The sequence below is a fragment of the Laetiporus sulphureus genome (assembly GCF_001632365.1).
Source record: "Laetiporus sulphureus 93-53 unplaced genomic scaffold LAESUscaffold_3, whole genome shotgun sequence".
Taxonomy (NCBI): Eukaryota; Fungi; Basidiomycota; class Agaricomycetes; order Polyporales; family Laetiporaceae; genus Laetiporus; species Laetiporus sulphureus.
In genome coordinates this window covers 1,280,338-1,299,979 of record NW_024468512.1, presented here as the reverse complement: position 1 = coordinate 1,299,979, position 19,642 = coordinate 1,280,338, and the positions used below count along the sequence as shown (strand labels likewise).

Genomic DNA, 19,642 nt, shown 5'->3' with positions numbered 1-19,642 from the left:
TGTTGGCTTTGTGCGCGTCGATACCCTTCTTTCCGACCGTTAGATTGCGCTTCTGCAGAGGTCCCCGCTGGTGTTCGTTCTGCGATTTCGGTTCCGTTAGGTGTGCCGGCTTCCGTTGCTTCGACTACTTGCTTTCATGATGTATCCTTTCCTCCACCACCACTTCCACTCGCTCATCGTTTGGACATCGTTCGCTCCTGGTGTGACGCACTGGATGTGTCCGCTGTACATGAGTCTCCCTGTGCCGTTTGTGCACGTCTCACGCTGAGTAAAAATATCGTTCGTGCTCGGTACGATGATGTCGACTTGCAGCCGCTCATTCGTGACGGCGAACACGTCACCCGTGTCCAACGTCACTGTGAAAATGATGTTGTCTCTGATCGGCCTGGTGCCATCCTGTATTCTGCTGCTGTTCATGATATTAACGGTACTCAATGGATAGATATCTGTGATGATTGTCGTTCCATGCTTGTCCGGCACAGATTGCCTCGTAATGCCCTTGCAAATGGTCTATGGATTGGCGACGTACCTGGTGTACTTGCCGACCTTACATTTGTCGAGCGTATGTTGGTGGCTCGCATTCGTCACAACTCTTTCGTCGTCAAGGTTACCATGGGTCAGCGTAAGATGATGGCGAACGCGATCGCGTTTACGCAACCTGTTGAAAAGGTGTATGATATTCTTCCCCCTCCTGTTTCGGATTTGGAGCAGGTCCTTGCCGTTTTGTTCACTGGACCTACTCGTCCTGTGGAATCAGATTTTCATCGCACTCCGTTGCTAGTGAGGCATGTTGCTGTTTTCGCTGCACTTCAGTGGCTAAAGCTTAATCATGTTGATTACATTGATGTTAGCATTTCTTCCGAAAATTTGATGGCTTATCCTGAGCATGAGCCTCCTGTTACTGTTCTTCATAGACCGAGTGATGGGTGCACTCCTTCCGAAGCAATGTCTGTTGATGAGCTCGACATCGAGCGAGGATCTGAGTCGGGTCCATGTCCATTTGTCGTCCATGGCCTGTCCGCTGCTGATGTCGCTACTATGTCTTATAGTTCTCGAATCGCCACCGCCCTTCGTTATTTTCGCGACGGGGGTGGTGTGCTGGGATATGGCCAAAGCAACCGTCCTGAAAGTATCTACCATAATCCAGATTACGATCGATCCTCTACGGGCCGACGACCTCCGCGCCGCATGTGCTCTTTTACAACGATCCACCCAGTGCCCCGAAGGTACATTCGCATTACACAGTGATTACATATCTCATTTATATACACTGTTTTCCTTTTAGAAGCCAACGGTGCAACCACATCCATCACTGCCGGCACCAGGCAGGCGGTGAAAGGCAAACGCGATGACGATTGGACGGTACGCACTTTACACTTGCTCCTTTCTGTCCCTTGACTATCCGAGCATCAGGTCACACTGTTCGACAACGTCTGGAATGCCACTCGAAAGATACAGCCCAAAGACGAAGAATACCGCCTATCAGCCGACGGCATCGGCACCAACGACGTCGTCATGCTCGAATGCATACTCTCTCGCTGGCGCGTCAACAACGATGGCAAACCTATTTACTCTGGCCCATGGCGTCGTTGGAAGGCAGCGTTCGATTTTCACAACGTCTATCTACTGAAGGAAGGCCCCGACCCCACATCCACGCAGCAAGCTCCCACTGCCAATGACTTCACCCCCCAATTGTAATTGCAGCGCCCCTTCCTTTTTCAGCTCCTTTCTAATTGTAGCCCTCTACTGTCCTCAATGCCCGCATTTGTATAATTAGGCCCTTTGTACTTGTACCCAATTATATATTATGTCCACGGTTCATCTATTCTGTCATTGTACTTGTATCCCACTATCTACCTTAGCCTGCTGAAACATGCTTCCGCCGCAAATGTTATTTGGAACCGGCGCTCGTCGCCAACTTCCCCAAGTGCAAAGCTTCATGTCTGCAGTGTAAGGCTCGGAGCACACGGTGATGCACGTGCTGCGGCGATCGCGGTAGATTAATCTGATGTATTCAAGGTTCATGATGGCATCCATTATGTTCCAAGAGTCGGTCTACCACTCAAAAGTAACCTACCTAGCTCCCCGTTACATGAACCACCAATTCTAGGGTATTTTACTCACGAACGTAATGTTTGCGAAGCGTTCCAAATCCCTCCTCGCTCCATCTCGTTACGTGTAGAAATATTCCTTAATCACGAGAAACCCATAACGAACCGCGAATCTTACTGTGCGGGTTGAGCGTCCTGCGTCAAGTGCCGGCTGGCGCAGTAAGCGCGCTCGACGTAGCGGGCACTGCCGGCACCGGCCCTACCACCTTATATTCAAGGTTCATGATGGCATCCATATTGATGGCGGGTGGCAGCTCGGCGGTCTTCCATGTCTGCTGGCTGAGCTCCTTATGCAAACACCATCATGCGATCGGACTGATATGTGGCTATGAAATTGAGCACATATCATCTGAAGACTAGCTATGGTACACGAATGGAAGTAGTCAATGAGTATATCAAGCGATCGCTAACAAGTAAGCATTCCCAACGAGAGTAAAGTATTCCCGGCCTCCACGAAAAAGTAGTCGCCTACAAGCGGGAGGTCAGAGGTGGTTTCACATTCTCTAAATGAAGTTGTCCATACCGTAAACTATCCCGGTTAGGTTATTCCCTTCAGGATTGTTGACTGTACCGTTGGCAAGTAGACTTTGCCAGGCTGGACGCCATGCTAACGCCGTATTGTTGCGCAACAGCTAAGAACAAGGTTAATCAGTGGTCAGCAATCAGCATGGAAATGCATCCCGCACCTCTACAGCGGCATTGAGGTAGTATTCGGAACCCGTAACGTTAGACGGGGAGAGAGAAGCCTCCTGATTTGCAAGCAGGATAAGGCCGTTGACAGCTATCATTGCCGCTGAGGAGTCCGCAGGCCTTGGCGGATTGAGTGGGGCATTAAAGTCCCTGCATTGGTGTGTAGGCATGAGATGCAGTTGACGATACGCGAACGACAGCCATACCACGGAACAATGCCGTCTTCTGGAAGGTTTGTTAAAAAGTATGATGCCATATGCCTTGCAGTTTCCAGGTATTGCACCTGGCCTGTATGATTGAACACTGTAATGGGAGGGCAATTGAAGGAGAACGGCAGCAAAAATTTGTGCATAAGACGCACTGTTCGAGAATCCATAGATTCCCCAGGCTTGGCCGCGACTCCAAGTGCTACGAAAATCAGACATTGATCAGTTCAGGTTCGCAATGAACGGTATTATTATACTACCTTGAATTTGAATAACCCTGTGCAGTGAAGCGGGCTATCACATCGCCAGTCGTCGCGTTGTACTCGACGACGTGAAAAGAGGAGCCTGAACCCTTGTAGCATAGTGATACGCAAGTAATCCGGAATGAGGTACGTACCATCAGGACGGACGTGATGTTCCATGGTTTTGTTCGCATGCGATATAGCAATATCACGCAGAGTATTGTTCTCGGTCAACGAGGCTGACACAAAGAGAACCTGCTTTCACATATACTACTGTCCAAGGCAGAATCTGACTGAACTAACCTCCAGGTTCATCATGTTGTCAATGACAACCTCACATGAAAATCTTAAGTTTCAGAACAACGACCTAGTAGATGAGACAACACACTTCGAAGTCAACAGGATTTGCAGTATTCCAGCTTCTGGTACATCCTACGATGGGATTGAACCGCGCAGCCAGGTCCGATGCAAATATATTCACAGCATCGATGGTGGTCTGATTCTTGGAGTTCCTGTAAATTGATGTCAGTTGAGTAGCGGAGTCCTGGAAGATGGTACGGACACAGCCAGCTCCGCTACGAAGGGGTAGCTTAAGAACCCCACGTCATGCCCGACGGCGTTATCAGTCTCGAGAGGGATCTCAGCAGTGCTCCACTGGCGTCCGAGGGTCAAATATGCAGAAGCGTTGTCTGCACCCCAGTGACAAAGCTCAGCACGCGCATAAAAAGCGTACAGTGTAGCAGGGAAGAAACCGGAAGTCCAAGTGTCAGGAACAAAATAAAGCCAGTTTCCTGCAGTGCGGTCAGTATACTGAGGATACCGCATGGGATTCGTGGGTGAGAGCGCCGTTCTCAGTATCTTGTCAGAAACCAAGGGTGACATCAATTCATCCGGCGGCAGTAGAGAAGCAGTTGCCAGAGAGATACAGGATGCACAGAGAGCGAGCTGAAGAAGCAGAGAGCTCATTGATAGCAAATGCAATAGACTTCGAGACAATGCTGACTCCTGCAGAGAATGACCAGACAGACTACCAAATGCTTTGTCTGCTGTGCTCTTGTCTCCCTAGGCAGACCTAAAATATCTCCTTTTTTAAGGGAGGAGATGACAGGAGATTATGAAACAGACTAGCTGGCACCTTTCTTAATCCTCGAGAATGTCCGCCCGCAGTGAAGCTGCTGTGCGCTCGTCGCCTAAGAACACCTCGTGACGTGGCGTGAAACGAAAACGGTTTTACGTTTCGGCAAAGCAACCACCCATGTGTTGGATCAAATCTTAGCATACAACCTAGACGAGAATAACAACGGACGTTGCATCGATCTGCACGTTGGGCACCGGCCACCTCGTGGCCACAGAAAAGGCCGTCAGACTGCCGCTGTGAATGACTGTTCGGCTGAGCACATAGCGTTCGCAATCGTCAAGTAAATTTTCAGCCACTGCAACGAGACAGAGCTGACTTGGGACAAAGATGTACACCGCCATAATTGTAAGACTAAGCGATGGACTGAATAGGGCTGCGGCCACGTCGACACAGCATCGGGAATGGCTGAGCAAGGCTGAGCACCGAATCTCGTAAGCGCGCAACTGCGCGAACCGCCATACTTGGCAGGCGGCCGCTCGTCCGCGTCGTTTACGCGTGTCCGTCTTAACTTTCATCTCATCTTCATCCATTCTCCTTGATCTGCTGCAAAATGGGAACTGCGAGCCTCGGTGGCGAAATTGTCAACGTCGTCAACAAGCTGCAAGATGTCTTCACTGCTGTCGGATCCTCGGCCTCCCAGATAGACCTGCCGCAGATCTGTGTGCTCGGAAGCCAAAGTAGCGGGAAGAGTAGTGTGCTCGAGGTGTGTTCGCTATGCATATGAATCAATCGCGCTGTTCCTGTTGTCAATACCCGATATTACAGAATCTCGTTGGTCGGGATTTCTTGCCACGGGGTACCGGTATTGTGACACGGCGGCCATTGGTGAGCTTCGCACCTCACGCAAGACCGTTCCTCTGACACACCCCGCAGGTCCTGCAACTCATCAATCGGAAAGCAACAACCAAACAAGCTAATGGGTCGTCTGGTGAGTACGCCCATCAGTAGCCCATGTCGACGTGCTGACGCATATGACGTAGCTAAAGTCGTCGGCGATGATCCCGCTGCTAACGAGGATGAGTGGGGAGAGTTCCTCCATCTACCAGGGGAGAAGTTCTATGACTTCAACAAGATACGGGCAGAGATCGTCCGAGACACAGAGGCGAAGACGGGGCGCAATGCTGGTATCTCGCCACAACCCATCAACCTGCGCATCTACTCGCCAAATGTCCTGACGCTTACACTTGTCGATCTTCCTGGTCTCACGAAGGTCCCGGTTGGAGACCAACCGCGAGACATTGAGAAGCAAATCAAGGATATGCTCCTAAAGTATATTTCCAAGCCTGCGTGTATCGTTCTCGCAGTCACCGCTGCCAACACCGACTTAGCGAATTCAGATGGACTGAAGCTGGCACGAGAGGTGGATCCTGAGGGTCAGAGGACAATTGGTGTCTTGACCAAGGTTGATTTGATGTGAGCATGGGAGCCACTGTGATTATTAATACTTACTGATAAGCCGCTGGCGATAGGGACCAAGGGACGGACGTGGTCGACATTCTGGCCGGACGTATCATCCCACTACGGCTGGGATATGTGCCTGTGGTGAACCGAGGACAACGCGATATTGACAGCAATAAGCCCATCAGTGCTGCGCTCGAGTACGAACGGCAATACTTTGAGAATCACCCGTCGTACAAGGGAAAGGCGCAGTACTGTGGTACACCATTCCTTGCGCGCAAGCTCAATGTTGTACGTATCTCTCTCGCACGCTCTGTCGAGACATTTGCTTAGATACTTGCGCAGATCCTCATGGCACACATCCGCGCAACCCTACCAGACATCAAGGCGCGCATCTCGCAGCAACTGCAGAAGTACAACACGGAACTGCAGAGCCTGGGAGGCGCCATGGGCGACGGCAACTCGGCGAACGTCGTCCTCTCTGTGATTACCGAATTCTGCTCCGAGTTCCGCACGATCATTGACGGTAACGGGAGCGACTTGTCGCTCAACGAGCTATCCGGAGGAGCACGTATCAGCTTCGTGTTCCACGAGCTGTTCAACAATGGTATCAAGAGCATCGATCCGTTCGACCAGGTGAAGGACGGGGACATCCGCATCATCTTGTACAACTCATCGGTGAGACTTGGTTGATTCTCGAATGCTAAACTTTAGTGGCTGAGACTGCTTCTACAGGGTTCTACACCAGCAGTCTTCGTCGGCACGCAGGCGTTCGAGAAAATTGTGAAAGCGCAGATCAAACGGCTGGAGGATCCTAGCTTGAAATGTTGCCAGCTGGTCTATGACGAGCTGATCCGCATTCTGGGTCAAGCCCTTAATAAGATTGTAAGTTCGCTACGTACATTCCAGGATTGGCATGTTCACGATACATGACTCCTGCAGCAAGCATTCCGGAGATTCCCTGCTCTGCGGGACAGGTTTAATTCCGTCGTCGTGACTTTCTTCAAGAATGCAATGAACCCCACGACGAAGCTTGTGACCGATCTCGTCTCGTATGTTCTGTCTTCCGTCATCTCCTAGTTGTTAATGCTGAACGTTTATCCAGAATGCAGGCATGCTACGTCAACACGTCACATCCTGACTTCCTGAACGGCCACAAGGTTCGTGCACTTCCTGCTAAACAATCATCCCTTGCTAATGGCCCCGCAGGCGATGTCCATCGTCCAGGACCGTTTGAACGCAAACAAGCATTCAACCCCAGCTCCGGACCCGAAAAGCGGCAAGCTCGCGCCGGGGCAGATCAATAATAACAACGACCTTGATGTTGATATCAAGCAGGCGGACAACAGCTTCTTCGGTTCGTTCTTCTCTGCGACGAAGAATGTGTCGAAGAAGAAAGGCGCTGCGGTCATGGAGGCAGTGAGTCTGGGCGAATTTATTGATGCGATAACATTGCTCAACGTGTTGATTACATAGCCACCAGCGATCATTCGGCCGCAGGCTCCTCTCAGCGAGCGGGAGACGATGGAGACGGAAGTCATCAGTACGTATCTCTCGCATTGCTGGATTAAATGAACTGACATCATCGTGCTTATAGAACTGCTCATCCACTCATACTTCAACATCGTCAAGCGCGAGATGATCGACATGGTACCCAAGGCAATCTCGCTGACACTCGTGAACCGTTCGAAGGACAACCTGCAGCAGGAATTGTTGCAGGAGTTGTACAAGCCTGAGGTGCTCGACGAGCTACTCAAGGAGTCAGACTATGTCGTCGCGCGCAGGAAGGAGTGCGTACAGATGGTGCAGGCACTCAACAAGGCGGAAGAGTACGTCATTTCTCATGTTGGGACGATTGTTTGCTGATCGGACCGCTCTTCGCACAGGATCGTGGCTGGTGTGTAGAGCGCTTGATGGCGCTTCCAGGGCGGGTGTTCTTTCGTCGTATACTGTTGCATATGCCTACTATATTAATACCCAGTATACATGGATCCTAGACGTTGCTTCGCCGGCTGAGCTTTGTGTTGTTCCTGTTCATACTTTGTATCTCTCATCCCTCTCTTACGTTCCTAGCCCTTTTCTCCCGGATATTATGCAGGCCGATATTTCATCCTCGGGCAACGGATTGAGGTTCAATCAACGTTTCCGGAACAAGACAATGACGACATTACATGAAACATTAATAGTGAGGTACAACTTCTGCTCTCTTCAAACTTCCTACAAATTTGTCCTACCAGCGAACAGATGCAATTAACACGTAATGCATCGGCGATCATAAGCAAGGGTGACTTCATTATGCTCCGTAGTTGAGACGGAAAATGTCGTTGAAGCTAGACGCGTCTCAGTATCGATTGTCAAATTGGCAAGGGAGACGTACTCACACATAGTAGCTGTCCCCGTCGGGGATGAGCTGGAAGACCTGGCTGAATTGCAGAGGATTCTGGTTGTCCTCGACCTAATGGTGATATCGCTCGAGGTTAATTGCTAATTGCGGAGCAGATAGGTACGTACAACAAGCAGTCCGGTGACGCTAACAATCATGCTCGCAACGGAAAGCGACGATGGCTGTGCATCGAGAGTTGTGATCTTGTGCAGGACCTTATCAAATGGCAAGCTCTGCAATCGAACGAGGTGAGCGGCTACAAACGCGTCGCGATCGCGAGAGGAGACTGACAGTCAGCTTCTCCGCGATGTTGGCGGCGCCGAGCAGCTGCTGGCCTTCCCACGTCAACATCGAGTGCTCGCGCTGCAGCGGGTTGTAAACACCGTCGGTCAGGGGGGTCGAAGAGCGAAAATCGGAGAGATCAACACGAAGGATGTCGACGCACGTAGAGGCTCTGCAAGTTCCCGCGGTTGGTGTCGAACGTGGAGTAGTAGAAATCGGTGAACTGCTTCGCGATGGTGTTGATGTCAGCCATGGCGGGAGAGAGGAGGTGCAGACGAAGGAGGGGAGCGGGGGGGAGAACGAGGGAGATGTGCTGCAGGGAGCGAAGCAGCGAGCGATCGCGAAAAGATCTACTAGCCTTAGTGTCTGCAGCGTTCCCACGGTTACAAATCTGCTGATGGGGGTCACGGGTGCGCTGTATGGACACTACAGTCGGAGCTCGAAAGGCTTCAGTTTGGGCGTGCACCACTGATCGAGAAGCAATGGTGCGCGGCGTCCATGCCCCTTCGAAGTAGCCCCCATGCCGATTCACGTCGAATCCCTGGGCCATCGCCCAACCATGCGCCGCAAATCCTCTGCCCAGAATCTCCTCTCTTCCTTCAAGTCCGCCAACTCCTCACCCCAAGTTCCTCCCTCCGCCGGGCCAGGTCTCTCCTTCTCCCAGCTCCCACCTGGCGCCGCCGCTCCCATGGTCTCCGCGGGCCTTCCGCGCGAATGGGACGTTCAGTCGCTCTCGCAACAGTCCGAGTCTCTCACGTCGTCCAATGGCGCCGTCGGCCAGGGCACCTCGGTCGAGATGCTGCGTGAGCTCGTCAAGAAGCGCATCATCACACTCACGTATCTGCGTAACGTCTACGAGGGGTACGAGCTTCTTTGTATTGTGCGGAAGATAAGACCGAGCGTATCGTTAGGCGGAGCCATTGGTTCCATACCATCGCAATCACCAGAAGTGAGCTCGAGCGGGTGTTTCCCAATACTGCCATGAAGAACCGGTGCGTGGTGTGCGCGTGTGTGCGGCTAGACCGTGCCTGAATGTAGCTCAGGACATTCCGGTTCGCGATGCTCGGCATGGCGCTCGCGCATCTTTTCGACGTGAAGGATCCGCATGATCTACTCCGCGGCTTCTCTAACGTCCTCAATGAGTATGACACCATCAAAGACGTATCGAAGGACAAGGAGGACACAGATCGACCACGAATGGTACACACTTTCTCGCGCAACTCAGGACGCTGAATCACAAACGTCCCCCCCAGCGTTTATTCAGGACAAAACCGCAGAGAAGGCAGGCTGGTGGCACCGACTTTGCCCTCTCATATGCAGACGGGTCAGATGCGCCATACCTCACCATGCCACACGTCGTACGTTTCCTATCTGATTTACTCTGTTATTTTGGGATCCTACGCAAGATCGCAGCCCTTCCCACTCGACTATCAACAAACACTCCTCTCGCTCCTTGACGTTCTCTCCGAAGTGTACAACAAGATATCCAAGATTCTCGGGCCGTCGCCATTTCCTAGCTCAGGCCACCACATGATGGGCCCGCTCGGGCTTCTGTCACCACATCCGGGCGTGTCATACCTCTTCGCTGGCACGGAGACGGCACCGCAACACGAAGGGGAGAACAGTCTCTGGGGCATCGCGCATGCATCAGGGCCCGGGACGCCTGCTGTGCTTGGCGGAGGCGGGGCAACAGCAATGTATGGTGGCGCGCTGGGTAGTCCGCCACCGAGCTGGAGCTCGGGCCTGGGCGATGCGGTGAAGCAGATAGACAACAAACTAAGGGTACGTTGGTCGTGTGCATGCTCGGCAGCGCTTGCTGAGGCTGAAGCTCGCACGCAGAAATTGATAGCGACCCTTCTGAAAGAGCTGGATGACTTCGCGAGGGCGGGTATCAAGGACGAGCTAGCTTCGCTAGACCCGTTGTTGCGTAATGTTGCGGTGCCTGAAGAGCCGTACGAGGGGGAGTAGATGGAAAGATTGAAAGATGCGGGGTCCGATGGATCGATGGATAATCATGATACGTTCAGCGCCACTGACGATCTTCACGACATTACGACAGATATCTTTATGTATGTATCTAATGGTTACCGTCTGTACCATAGTAATTCTGACGCATGTAGCTAGCGTGTTCGATGCACAGGGATGCCACCCGTTGTCGGAGGCACTCACGAGGGTCGGTCTGGTGAGGGAATATAGGATTTAAATCTCACACCGATCGATCTTGGATGTCGATGAATCTTGAGATACAGGCTCAAGTGAGGAAAAAACAGGACAAATGATGGTCAAGGAGGTCGGTGAGATCAATGCGGGGCTCCGAGCGTTCCATCCAGTACGAGGTAGTCACATCAGACGCCATTGAGGAGGAGTTCGTCCTTGCAGCTCAGCTCACAAGCGCGCCAGAAGTTCGAGCATGGGAAATGAGCGACATAGATTGATCACTGATCAGTGCATAAAATTTTCGTGGAGCCAGCGCTTTGATCTGTTGTCAAGGGCATGGTGCAGTAAAATGAGAGCGAACAGTCAATTAGCAGACAAAACGCAGTGGTAACAAGGATCAGACGTCGAAAACAGCGAGGTGGCATTAAAAACAGCGAGTAGAAGCCCGCATAACGACGTGGACGGCGCGCAGGAGCGTTTTGACAAGCGGACATGTTGACGCGATCAAGTTGACCACGGCTTGCTTATAAATCCTGCAGAATTTTTCGGGCGGAGTTTGAAATGCTCAAGTATATAAAGGCGAGGGTCGCGTTCGGCTGCAACTTCCCTCCCCCAATCTCGTGCCACACGAATTTTCCCACGGTCACTAATACTAGGGCATTTTCATACCTTTCCGTCAAGCCACTCGTCGTCGTCTTCAATCATGTCGAACTTTGCGTTGCCCTCGCGTCAAGTGACGTTTTCGCGTCCGGCCAATGTACCCCAGCAACAATACCAGCAGATGCAAGTGCAGCAGCCGAGCACTAGCACTGGCCTTGCCCTGCCCTATGCATCCAATTCCTACCTCCCGGGGCCATCGACGCAGACGAGTCTGGCTCTTCCCGGTCCTGCGCCAACGGCGCCCTCCGTTTCTCCTTACCAAGCACAGCAGCAGCAATCGCAGCCTGCCGCATCGTCATACCAGCGGGGTCAGACCCTGGCTCAGGCGCAACCGCAACAGAAGCAGTCTCAACCCCAATCACCTTCTCAGACGGCGGTTGGTCCCAGTCAGCTGGCACCCCTTACTGTCCCTTCCACGCCAAGCGCCATCCCGGCGACGCCTGTGCCGTTGACCCTTGAGCAGACCCATATCACTGCCGTCGAGGGCATCGTCCCGACGCTGCAAAACATTGTCGCGACGGTCAATCTCGATTGCCGGCTAGACTTGAAAACAATCGCGCTGCATGCCCGTAACGCTGAATATAATCCTAAGGTTTGTATTTGAGTTTTCTCTGACTGTGTGAGTGTCGGACTTCCCTCCGCATCGCACGTATAGCGTTTCGCAGCCGTGATCATGCGTATCCGTGATCCGAAGACGACCGCGCTCATCTTCGCGTCGGGCAAGATGGTCGTGACGGGTGCGAAGAGCGAGGACGACTCGCGGCTCGCCTCGCGCAAGTACGCGCGGATTGTGCAGAAGCTCGGCTTCGACGCCAAGTTCTCTGAATTCAAGATCCAAAATATCGTCGGTAGCTGTGATGTGAAGTTCCCCATCCGTTTGGAGGGCCTCGCGTACAGCCACGGGCAGTTCAGCAGCTATGAGCCAGAGGTACGTGCACTTCGTTTTTTTTGGCGAGTGGCAGCGGTGCTAACCGTCGATGCAGCTATTCCCTGGACTCATCTATCGTATGTTGAAGCCCAAGGTCGTGCTCCTCATTTTCGTGTCGGGCAAGATCGTGCTTACAGGCGCAAAGGTAATTGCCTACTTTCTTTCAGGCGACTGAGAACAGCTATCGTGGTCAGAATGTTTTGCTAACCGTGTCATCCCGTTCGGTCCATTAGGTCCGAGAAGAGATCTACACCGCGTTCAACACGATATACACCGTGCTGTGCGAGTTCCGGAAACCGTAGACTTCCTCACCTTCACAACACTTTTATGATACAACTTCTTTCGTCATCGTCATCGCCCCACCCCTCGTCGGCACCCGCAAGTGCTCTAGAACGCGTGGCTCAGGCGACGAGGGGTTGGGGCGCAGGGTTCTGCTGCTGGGTGTTAGGATGACGATATGCTGAAAATGCCGGACCTTCTATGAAGCTGACCATACCTTGTCGCTCCCTTGCATCACTATTGTAACAACGACTTAAACTCATACTCTATGATTATTGTCTGTATAGCATTGTATCAAATAAAGCATACCAGTTATCAATTCCAAAGGTACGAAGATGCATCTTACGACGACGTGGCGTATCTATACGAGGTGTGAGCGTGTACACGTCGATCCGGCGCCAAAGCAACTGTAAGAAGTCTCTGTACCATCAAGCGCGGCTATGAGATGCAGAGATCTGCTCGGTTCGGAGGGATTCACGGATCGCTTGTTTTCAATTGATAGTCGGCGGGACAACGTTGTCGATGACCATGCGCAAGCTGCGCCAGAATATTGATATGTAGTGGACCCTCTGTATTCATAGCATTCGGAGCGCTCGCGGCCTGAGGACATGAATCGTGGCTTATTTGGACCAACAGTGAACAGGGCCTGCTGCACAAGATGACGATCAAAAATGAGCATAAACTGAGGTGGTGGTATCAAAGGTGTTCGGCGGCCTTCAAGGTGATCGCAGACAACTATAACGTCGCTTTGTAGTGCAGCCATAACCGTTTCACCTATGCACTGCTGTGCACTCCGTGTATTGCTACATTATCCGTGGCACGGAATCGCCCTTTAGAAGAGAGAGAGTTTCGGAGGAGATCGGCGAACGTTCCACCTTTCGGCATCTGAAGCGTGGACGCCAGCGACCTCGGCACAATCATGGATGAGGTGAGCGTCGCAGGTACGCTGCATGTCCACAGTATGCTCGACGGAAAGCCGGACGTATCGCAGTGGCTGGTCCGAAGAGCGTCCTCGTCATACCGCAGAATGGGACGGATCGTCTCGTTCCTATATTGCAATGCAGCAATTGGAAATGCGGCCACTTCACCTCGCTCACAATCATCACGACAATCAATGACTTTCTGGACACAGCAATAATCAGCAATCCCCATCTAGGTATAGACAGACAATGCGAACGAGGATGTGTGAAAGCATGGATAACTGCGCAGACGTGCATTCAACGGAATGAAGTTACCCACCGGATGGTTGCCTCGCTTTCTCAGAGCCAATATTTTATGGAGAGCATCCACAGTGGATGATGGACGTTGAGTTTCATGGTGCTTCTTAGAAGTCGAGAAAAGTGAGTATGCCATTGAGAAAGCTTGTTTCACCTGATGGGAGATCATGATGGGTGGGCACTCATCGAGTACGGTTGAAAAACAGATTGAGCATGTTGATATGTAAGCATATGAGTTTTTAACGGACGATTCATGGGATAATCATCGACGACAGCCTTAGTTGCTGGCTTTAGAATCTTCATGCCCTGCTATAAGCATGTCGTTCAGTGACGCCAATTTCTAGTTATTCATGCATAGCTGCGAACTCACAGGAAATAAAAACTGCCATAATGCATCCCAAACTGATGAAATCTATGTACAAAACAAAAACACCCGTAAGCATAAAACCTGGATTACGGAGGCACATACCACTTCGAATGCTCCGATCTCGTAGGCCGTTCAGCACGCAGACTGTCAGTATCAAATAAAGCTGTGATTATGTCATGGAGCAAGGTCTGCAAAGACTTTATGGCACAAAAGCTGCAGCAGAATAATGGCACCTATTTGTTGCAAGAAGAATGTCATGGTGCAGCCTGGATAGGAATCAAGGATGTGACAGAGACGTTAAAACTGCCTTGATAATATTTTTGCGAAGACGACCAGGCATGCAGGTGCGTGCCACGAAGAGAAGTCGCAGGAGGGGGACGGGGAATATTCAAAGTCACAGGCCGCACTGAACGTGACGAGTCGCGTAAGCGCTCGGATATCTCGTGACGCGGCAAATCCCGCACAACGCAATCTTGATCCGATCGACAACCCCAGTTTCTGCAGAGTGCATAACGCCGGCCGCCGCCCAACTTGACTTGGCTCGACAATCCGCCCTCTCCTTCGTCGTCGTTGTCGACGCTGCCCAACCACTCTGCGTTGTCCTACTGGGGTCCTTCTCCTTCCACTCCAATATTTGTTGTGCCAGATATCAATGACTTCAGGGCCTCCTCTTGCTGTCCCAGATGGTGACTTTGCGCATCCGACAGCACCTGTGACTGCTGACAGTCTCCCTGCTGCAATGGCCAATGCATCGCTCGCGGAGTGCGCGTATTATCTGTATTCTCAGAGGAATAATCACTCATGATCAGCAGCTCTGTGGGACCGTCTGCCGAGAAGGCTGCTCATTCTCACCCGCAATCGTCGGAAACACACCCGACGCCTCATGGCATCAGCCACGCCCCCGCTATCAAACCAGCCGTGGATGTCAAAGCTCACGAGCAGGTTGTCACTCCGTGGGATGTCCAGGGCTCCGTATCCTCCGACGGACAGCAGCTGGCGATCGACTACGACAAGCTCGTAGAGCAATTCGGCACCCGGAGAGTGGATCAAGCGGTATTGGAGCGCTTTGAGCGCCTGACTGGCCATCGTCCACATGTCTTCTTGAGGAGAGGCATGTTCTTCTCGCATCGGTGAGGACATCGGCGAGTTGTGCAGTGGATCAGTCACGCTCACGACCCAAAACCAGAGACTTTGACAAGATCCTTGACAGATACGAACAGGGCAAGCCATTCTTCCTGTACACAGGTCGTGGGCCAAGCAGCGATAGCATGCATCTGGGCCACATGGTCCCTTTCGTGTTCACAAAGTGCGTCCTGCCGTTATTTACTCCGCGCGTTTGAATGTTGATAGTATTGGAGATGGCTGCAGGATGTCTTTGACGTACCATTGGTCGTCCAGCTGACCGGTATGTGGAGTTGACCACTGTCCCTCTTCTCAATGCTCATGGCCTGCAGACGACGAGAAGTTCTTGTTCAAGCACGAGCTCAAGCCGGAACAAACGTATGAGTTTGCGAAGCACAATGCTCGGGATATCATCTCCGTGGGCTTCAAGCTGGAGAAGACTTTCATCTTCAGTGACTACGACTACGTCGGTGGAGCGTTCTACCGCAACGTGTCGAAGATCTCGCGGCAGATCACGATCAATCAAGCGAAGGCGACATTCGGCTTCAACGACTCGTGAGTATGCACCTCCATCACATCGGATGCAGGTTCCTGAGACTTGTACGCAGCGACAACATCGGCAAGATTCACTTCGCGTCTATCCAAGCTGCACCCTCCTTCTCCAATTCCTTCCCCCACATCTTCGGCACCGCCTCCAACATCCCCTGCCTGATCCCCTGTGCGATCGACCAGGACCCGTACTTCCGACTCACGCGCGACGTCGCCGTCAAACTCAAGTACCAGAAGCCCGCGCTGCTGCACTCCAAGTTTTTCCCCGCGCTGCAGGGCCCGCAGACGAAGATGAGCGCGTCCGATGTCAACTCGAGCATCTTTATGACAGATACGCCCGCTCAGATCAAGAACAAGATCAACAAACATGGGTTCTCGGGCGGGAGGGAGACGGAGGAGGAGCACCGGAGGCTGGGCGGGAACCCGGATGTGGATGTTGCCTATCAGTATTTGGGATTCTTCATGGATGATGACGAAAAGTATATGCAGATGGGAGAGGTTGGTGGATACTTTTCCTACAATCACAGCAGAACCTGATTGAGACTGGAACCGCAGGATTACCGCGCTGGCCTCTTGCTGACAGGACAGCTGAAAGCAAAGTGCATCCAGCGGCTACAGGATTTCGTGAAGGGATTCCAGGAAGTCAGTTTACTCATCTTCTTGCCACCACCCATTGCTGATGGACATATCGTTTTCAGCGGAGGGCGAAGATCACAGAAGAGGAGGTGAAGGCGTTCATGGACTGCAATCGCACCATCGAGCCGACGTTCGGCAAACGATCTGGTGTCTCAGCGTGAAAGTTCCAAGTCAAACCAACGTAGAAAGACATGCGAGGCTGGATGTATCTAATACCAACGTTGTAGACTACGCTATGCGAAGAGGCGATGGCTGTGCTGATTGCACTGTAGAACCCTTTAGCAGTAAGTAGTCCGGCTTGTCGGAGTGCGACTGATATCTATCCATGATTGAAGGCGCGCCATTGGATATTCAAGTGCTTGCTAGCGAACTGCTATGTAATCATTGCAAGTGATTTTTTGAATCTGTCTCAAAGAATGCTTTCCACGCGGTCAATCCGGAAGTTAAAGCGACATAGTACTACAACTGCTGCCCTGCAAACCCGGCTTGACCAATTCCAAGGACTGCTTGGGCTAGTTATAGGGAGCGTGCATGGATGCTCAGCCATAACAGCCCTCAATCCAGCCCTTGTCGTCCGCACCATGTTCCCAGCTCCGTAGGTGGTAGCGAAGCATACCTTGACTGGTCCATTCCAGTGCAAGCGTCATTTCCTCATTTCCGACCTTGCAGAGTGTCAATGAAGGCCTTGATCGTACGTATATGTGGGCCATACCCAACTGCAGATTCAGTAGTTTGCGCCGACATAAATGAGCGCACGGATGCCACGCTCAAGCAACGCCGCGATGTAGAATCGCGCTGTGAACTGCAAATCTTCCGCTGCGTGGGAGGCTCGGTGGACCCCCCTGTTGCATGAATATGATGGAAGCGTCGACACCTATCTTCGCCCGAACTCCTGGCTTGTTGGAATCCGCGCTGGTTTCCCTAAGGCAAGCCTTTAGCAAGTACCGTTGGACGAGAAAAATGCAGCAGATATAACATAGGCGACACGCCAGAGCTTGTTGACACCACCGTACGCATTATAGCCTGGAGTCTGCGACCACCTTCGGAGAACGAGTAGCGTACCAGCACCGTACGGCGCACTGATCTGTCGAGCAGAAAAGGGCGGCCGTTTCACAGTCCATGCTATCAATCTTGTCCACACAGGATTCCTTGAGCCAGTTTGCGCATCTAGGTACCTGTCTCGCAGATCCCGTACGTATCAAAAGCGTGACGAGCTGTCCTCACGGTGGCTTACCGCCTCCCTCTTCTCACCCAGCCTCAGTCAGCTGACCGAATCTACCGAGTTCCATGAAGAGGCCGACAGACGAAGAACAGCCGGGTCCTTCGTTCGTCCAGAAGATCATATTGTCTGTGTGCGGGTTGCTTCTGCCAGCTCTCGAGGAATTAGAAGAACGAGTGGCGGGACCGTATGCCAATATAACCGGTGTAGGAACTGATAATAACTTCATACAACAACCCTTGAAGACAAAGACGTACCTAACCATGCCGTCACAGAAGTCTGACTTAACCGGAAAGCTGCAATCCGGGAATGCAGTACAATCGAGAGTAGTAGTATACTCGAGGGGAGATAAGAGGTTCATGTCTTCGAGACGCGCGAGAAATCCACCATCATACGGCTCGAACGGATCAGCAAAATACGTGTTCTGCACTATAAGCCACGCAGGTACGTGCTGGAGGAACGATTCCTGAGGCGGCAGCGACGCCGGACATGAATACGAGACGACTCAAATGGGACGTCGACAGCACGGGGGCGGTGTATGTTCGAGCGCATGCAGCTGGAGGCGAAGTATATACTATGTGCCAGGCATCGTAAACCAGATCGAGATAGCGCGGGTCCGGGGTTATGTCGGCAAGTGAGAACGCGGTCACATGGCCCTTGGTATTTTTGTCATGGAGAAGACAACATGCGAATGTTTTGTCCTCGCATCGAAGCAAGAGAGAAAACGTCCAAAGACGTGATACCCCGTCAAAATTTGTCAATACCATATACCCCAATTTCCCCCTAAATCCCAAAAGAGAAAAAGAAACATCACCCGCACTCGGTTCCTCCACCCTCGCCAGGGTCTTCGTCATGGTCCAAGGCGCGTACGGCATGAGGATCCGCCACGCGATCACGCCGCTTCTTCTCCATAATCATGAAGGTAATAACGACCATGTCGATATCGAGGGAAGATGGTTGGACCTGTAGATGCCACTTTCTCTCGCCGCGGAAGAAGCCCTCTTCAACGAGATTCTGCTTGAAGCGGGCCACCTCCTTCCCCGTGTTGTAGTTGGTGAGCTGTCGGGACATGAGGAACGCATGGCACTTGATATCTTCAGATACTTACGATGGGTCCGATGCCTTTGACGACCTTCCAGCGGTAGACCTCATCGTCATTGCCAAGGAAATAACGCGTCCTTCGGACAATGGATCATTTGAAACGCTATGTGCATCAACGCGACAACTTACGGGCTCCACCTGCTCCCGAGCTTGTACAGCAATTCCTTCACTTGGAGCTCTTGGACAGACCCATCAAAGACATTGCTGCGTACAATAGGATGTGCGCCCCATCGTCGCCACTCAATCTCAGCGACGATGCTGTCGTTCTCCGTCTCTGCTGGCCGCTTTATCCGCGAGACAGCCGGAGTCCCGAATGCCTGCGGCTTCGAGGTCGTGACCTGGTAGTGCGCGATGCCATTGGAGGAGACGAGTGTCATGACCTCTGGATCATTGGGAACGAGGTAGAGATTCATCCCAAGCTAGCAGCAGGAGACGGGAGCGAAGATCGGGAGGGTCAGCCGTCTGCCGTCCAGGTTAGCTTTGAGAGGAGATGGTGGAAAGAATGCAAGAGGCTGCCTCTTACTTTGGCCCCAACAGTGCAAGACCCCGTTCCAGAACGCCGTAGACCGATCAGTATTGTGAAACTGCCCACTGCGGTATACGCAAAGTGTATACGTCCTCGACGTTCATCGGTTTCTCCTGCTTGATCATACTGATCAACTAGCTGCCTAGAATATATCGTGCAGAGCGCCTAGTGCTGCATACGTCGCTCAGAAGAAGCAACAATCCAAGTTGGTGTAGTACAGGCACGCTGTCAAAGCTGCAGTCGCGATCAATATCATAGCAGAATCGGTGGCTCACCGACTCGATGACTATGCTTTGCCGACAGCTAGTTGCTGGTGAAAGTAATTTTCGTAACAGCTCATGGCGTCGCTGCAAATGCCAGAAGCTGCGTGGTCTCAGATGAGCCCGGTGTGGTGAAAACTCTGCCTGCAGGGCTGCATCGCCTGGAGTAAT

At 52.2% G+C, this 19,642-nt stretch overlaps 8 protein-coding genes across 8 annotated transcripts; 5 read left to right on the top strand and 3 right to left on the bottom strand.

Annotated features, from left to right (window-relative positions):
- Window positions 1-627: 627 nt before the first annotated feature.
- LAESUDRAFT_642947 (uncharacterized protein) lies at window positions 628-1,248 on the top strand (the record flags this gene model as incomplete). The annotated part of the gene is made up of 1 exon (XM_040903756.1): window positions 628-1,248. The coding sequence occupies one exon, from the start codon at window positions 628-630 to the stop codon at window positions 1,246-1,248; it is 621 nt and encodes a 206-aa protein (XP_040769328.1).
- Window positions 1,249-2,432: 1,184 nt separating this feature from the next.
- On the bottom strand, window positions 2,433-4,406 carry LAESUDRAFT_720834 (glycoside hydrolase family 88 protein). The gene is made up of 10 exons (XM_040907897.1): window positions 3,812-4,406; window positions 3,638-3,761; window positions 3,553-3,582; window positions 3,405-3,504; window positions 3,268-3,352; window positions 3,163-3,209; window positions 3,008-3,104; window positions 2,798-2,951; window positions 2,635-2,743; window positions 2,433-2,579 (listed from the first exon to the last, which is right to left on the bottom strand). The coding sequence occupies exons 1-10, from the start codon at window positions 4,213-4,215 to the stop codon at window positions 2,518-2,520; spliced, it is 1,212 nt and encodes a 403-aa protein (XP_040769327.1). The 5' UTR covers window positions 4,216-4,406; the 3' UTR covers window positions 2,433-2,517.
- Window positions 4,407-4,937: 531 nt separating this feature from the next.
- LAESUDRAFT_642571 (uncharacterized protein) lies at window positions 4,938-7,651 on the top strand (the record flags this gene model as incomplete). Its single annotated transcript, XM_040903736.1, has 12 exons — window positions 4,938-5,090; window positions 5,153-5,212; window positions 5,261-5,315; window positions 5,368-5,800; window positions 5,857-6,076; window positions 6,131-6,463; window positions 6,521-6,683; window positions 6,732-6,837; window positions 6,891-6,945; window positions 6,995-7,204; window positions 7,262-7,328; window positions 7,383-7,651. The coding sequence occupies 12 exons, from the start codon at window positions 4,938-4,940 to the stop codon at window positions 7,649-7,651; spliced, it is 2,124 nt and encodes a 707-aa protein (XP_040769326.1).
- A 43-nt stretch (window positions 7,652-7,694) lies between these two features.
- Window positions 7,695-8,756, bottom strand: LAESUDRAFT_720832 (nuclear transport factor 2). Its single transcript, XM_040907896.1, has 5 exons — window positions 8,614-8,756; window positions 8,460-8,531; window positions 8,297-8,401; window positions 8,167-8,240; window positions 7,695-8,115 (listed from the first exon to the last, which is right to left on the bottom strand). Exons 1-5 carry the CDS (start codon window positions 8,701-8,703, stop codon window positions 8,079-8,081), a joined length of 378 nt encoding a protein of 125 aa, XP_040769325.1. The 5' UTR covers window positions 8,704-8,756; the 3' UTR covers window positions 7,695-8,078.
- A 151-nt stretch (window positions 8,757-8,907) lies between these two features.
- LAESUDRAFT_720831 (uncharacterized protein) lies at window positions 8,908-10,905 on the top strand. Its single transcript, XM_040907895.1, has 6 exons — window positions 8,908-9,311; window positions 9,362-9,442; window positions 9,494-9,650; window positions 9,704-9,808; window positions 9,864-10,232; window positions 10,290-10,905. The coding sequence occupies exons 1-6, from the start codon at window positions 8,971-8,973 to the stop codon at window positions 10,416-10,418; spliced, it is 1,182 nt and encodes a 393-aa protein (XP_040769324.1). The 5' UTR covers window positions 8,908-8,970; the 3' UTR covers window positions 10,419-10,905.
- A 323-nt stretch (window positions 10,906-11,228) lies between these two features.
- On the top strand, window positions 11,229-12,826 carry LAESUDRAFT_720829 (TBP-domain-containing protein). The gene is made up of 4 exons (XM_040907894.1): window positions 11,229-11,859; window positions 11,923-12,195; window positions 12,251-12,340; window positions 12,429-12,826. The coding sequence occupies exons 1-4, from the start codon at window positions 11,311-11,313 to the stop codon at window positions 12,495-12,497; spliced, it is 981 nt and encodes a 326-aa protein (XP_040769323.1). The 5' UTR covers window positions 11,229-11,310; the 3' UTR covers window positions 12,498-12,826.
- A 2,033-nt stretch (window positions 12,827-14,859) lies between these two features.
- On the top strand, window positions 14,860-16,526 carry LAESUDRAFT_643155 (tryptophanyl-tRNA synthetase; the record flags this gene model as incomplete). The annotated part of the gene is made up of 7 exons (XM_040903767.1): window positions 14,860-15,188; window positions 15,245-15,364; window positions 15,417-15,463; window positions 15,513-15,735; window positions 15,789-16,227; window positions 16,285-16,371; window positions 16,428-16,526. 7 exons carry the CDS (start codon window positions 14,860-14,862, stop codon window positions 16,524-16,526), a joined length of 1,344 nt encoding a protein of 447 aa, XP_040769322.1.
- A 1,619-nt stretch (window positions 16,527-18,145) lies between these two features.
- Window positions 18,146-19,514, bottom strand: LAESUDRAFT_692574 (uncharacterized protein). The gene is made up of 5 exons (XM_040906132.1): window positions 19,487-19,514; window positions 19,209-19,436; window positions 18,815-19,147; window positions 18,693-18,762; window positions 18,146-18,643 (listed from the first exon to the last, which is right to left on the bottom strand). The coding sequence occupies exons 3-5, from the start codon at window positions 19,096-19,098 to the stop codon at window positions 18,395-18,397; spliced, it is 603 nt and encodes a 200-aa protein (XP_040769321.1). The 5' UTR covers window positions 19,099-19,147; window positions 19,209-19,436; window positions 19,487-19,514; the 3' UTR covers window positions 18,146-18,394.
- Window positions 19,515-19,642: the final 128 nt, after the last annotated feature.

Excerpts from the sequence above, each read along its gene's own strand:
- LAESUDRAFT_720834 (XM_040907897.1), bottom strand. The coding sequence starts at position 4,215 with ATGAGCTCTCTGCTTCTTCAGCTCGCTCTCTGTGCATCCTGTATCTCT. Across the intron at positions 3,762-3,811 it reads TTCGTAGCGGAGCTGGCTGT|GAACTCCAAGAATCAGACCA; the intron begins GTCCGTACCATC and ends ATCAATTTACAG. Across the intron at positions 2,580-2,634 it reads CCTAACCGGGATAGTTTACG|GCGACTACTTTTTCGTGGAG; the intron begins GTATGGACAACT and ends TCCCGCTTGTAG.
- LAESUDRAFT_720832 (XM_040907896.1), bottom strand. The coding sequence starts at position 8,703 with ATGGCTGACATCAACACCATCGCGAAGCAGTTCACCGATTTCTACTAC. Across the intron at positions 8,532-8,613 it reads GGAACTTGCAGAGCCTCTAC|CGCGAGCACTCGATGTTGAC; the intron begins GTGCGTCGACAT and ends AACCCGCTGCAG. Across the intron at positions 8,402-8,459 it reads ACATCGCGGAGAAGCTGACT|AGCTTGCCATTTGATAAGGT; the intron begins GTCAGTCTCCTC and ends GTTCGATTGCAG.
- LAESUDRAFT_720831 (XM_040907895.1), top strand. The coding sequence starts at position 8,971 with ATGCCGATTCACGTCGAATCCCTGGGCCATCGCCCAACCATGCGCCGC. Across the intron at positions 9,312-9,361 it reads CTGCGTAACGTCTACGAGGG|GCGGAGCCATTGGTTCCATA; the intron begins GTACGAGCTTCT and ends GCGTATCGTTAG. Across the intron at positions 9,651-9,703 it reads ACACAGATCGACCACGAATG|CGTTTATTCAGGACAAAACC; the intron begins GTACACACTTTC and ends CGTCCCCCCCAG.
- LAESUDRAFT_720829 (XM_040907894.1), top strand. The coding sequence starts at position 11,311 with ATGTCGAACTTTGCGTTGCCCTCGCGTCAAGTGACGTTTTCGCGTCCG. Across the intron at positions 11,860-11,922 it reads ACGCTGAATATAATCCTAAG|CGTTTCGCAGCCGTGATCAT; the intron begins GTTTGTATTTGA and ends TCGCACGTATAG. Across the intron at positions 12,196-12,250 it reads TCAGCAGCTATGAGCCAGAG|CTATTCCCTGGACTCATCTA; the intron begins GTACGTGCACTT and ends CCGTCGATGCAG.
- LAESUDRAFT_692574 (XM_040906132.1), bottom strand. The coding sequence starts at position 19,098 with ATGAATCTCTACCTCGTTCCCAATGATCCAGAGGTCATGACACTCGTC. Across the intron at positions 18,763-18,814 it reads CTCGGGAGCAGGTGGAGCCC|GACGCGTTATTTCCTTGGCA; the intron begins GTAAGTTGTCGC and ends CATTGTCCGAAG. Across the intron at positions 18,644-18,692 it reads TCAAAGGCATCGGACCCATC|CTCACCAACTACAACACGGG; the intron begins GTAAGTATCTGA and ends ATGTCCCGACAG.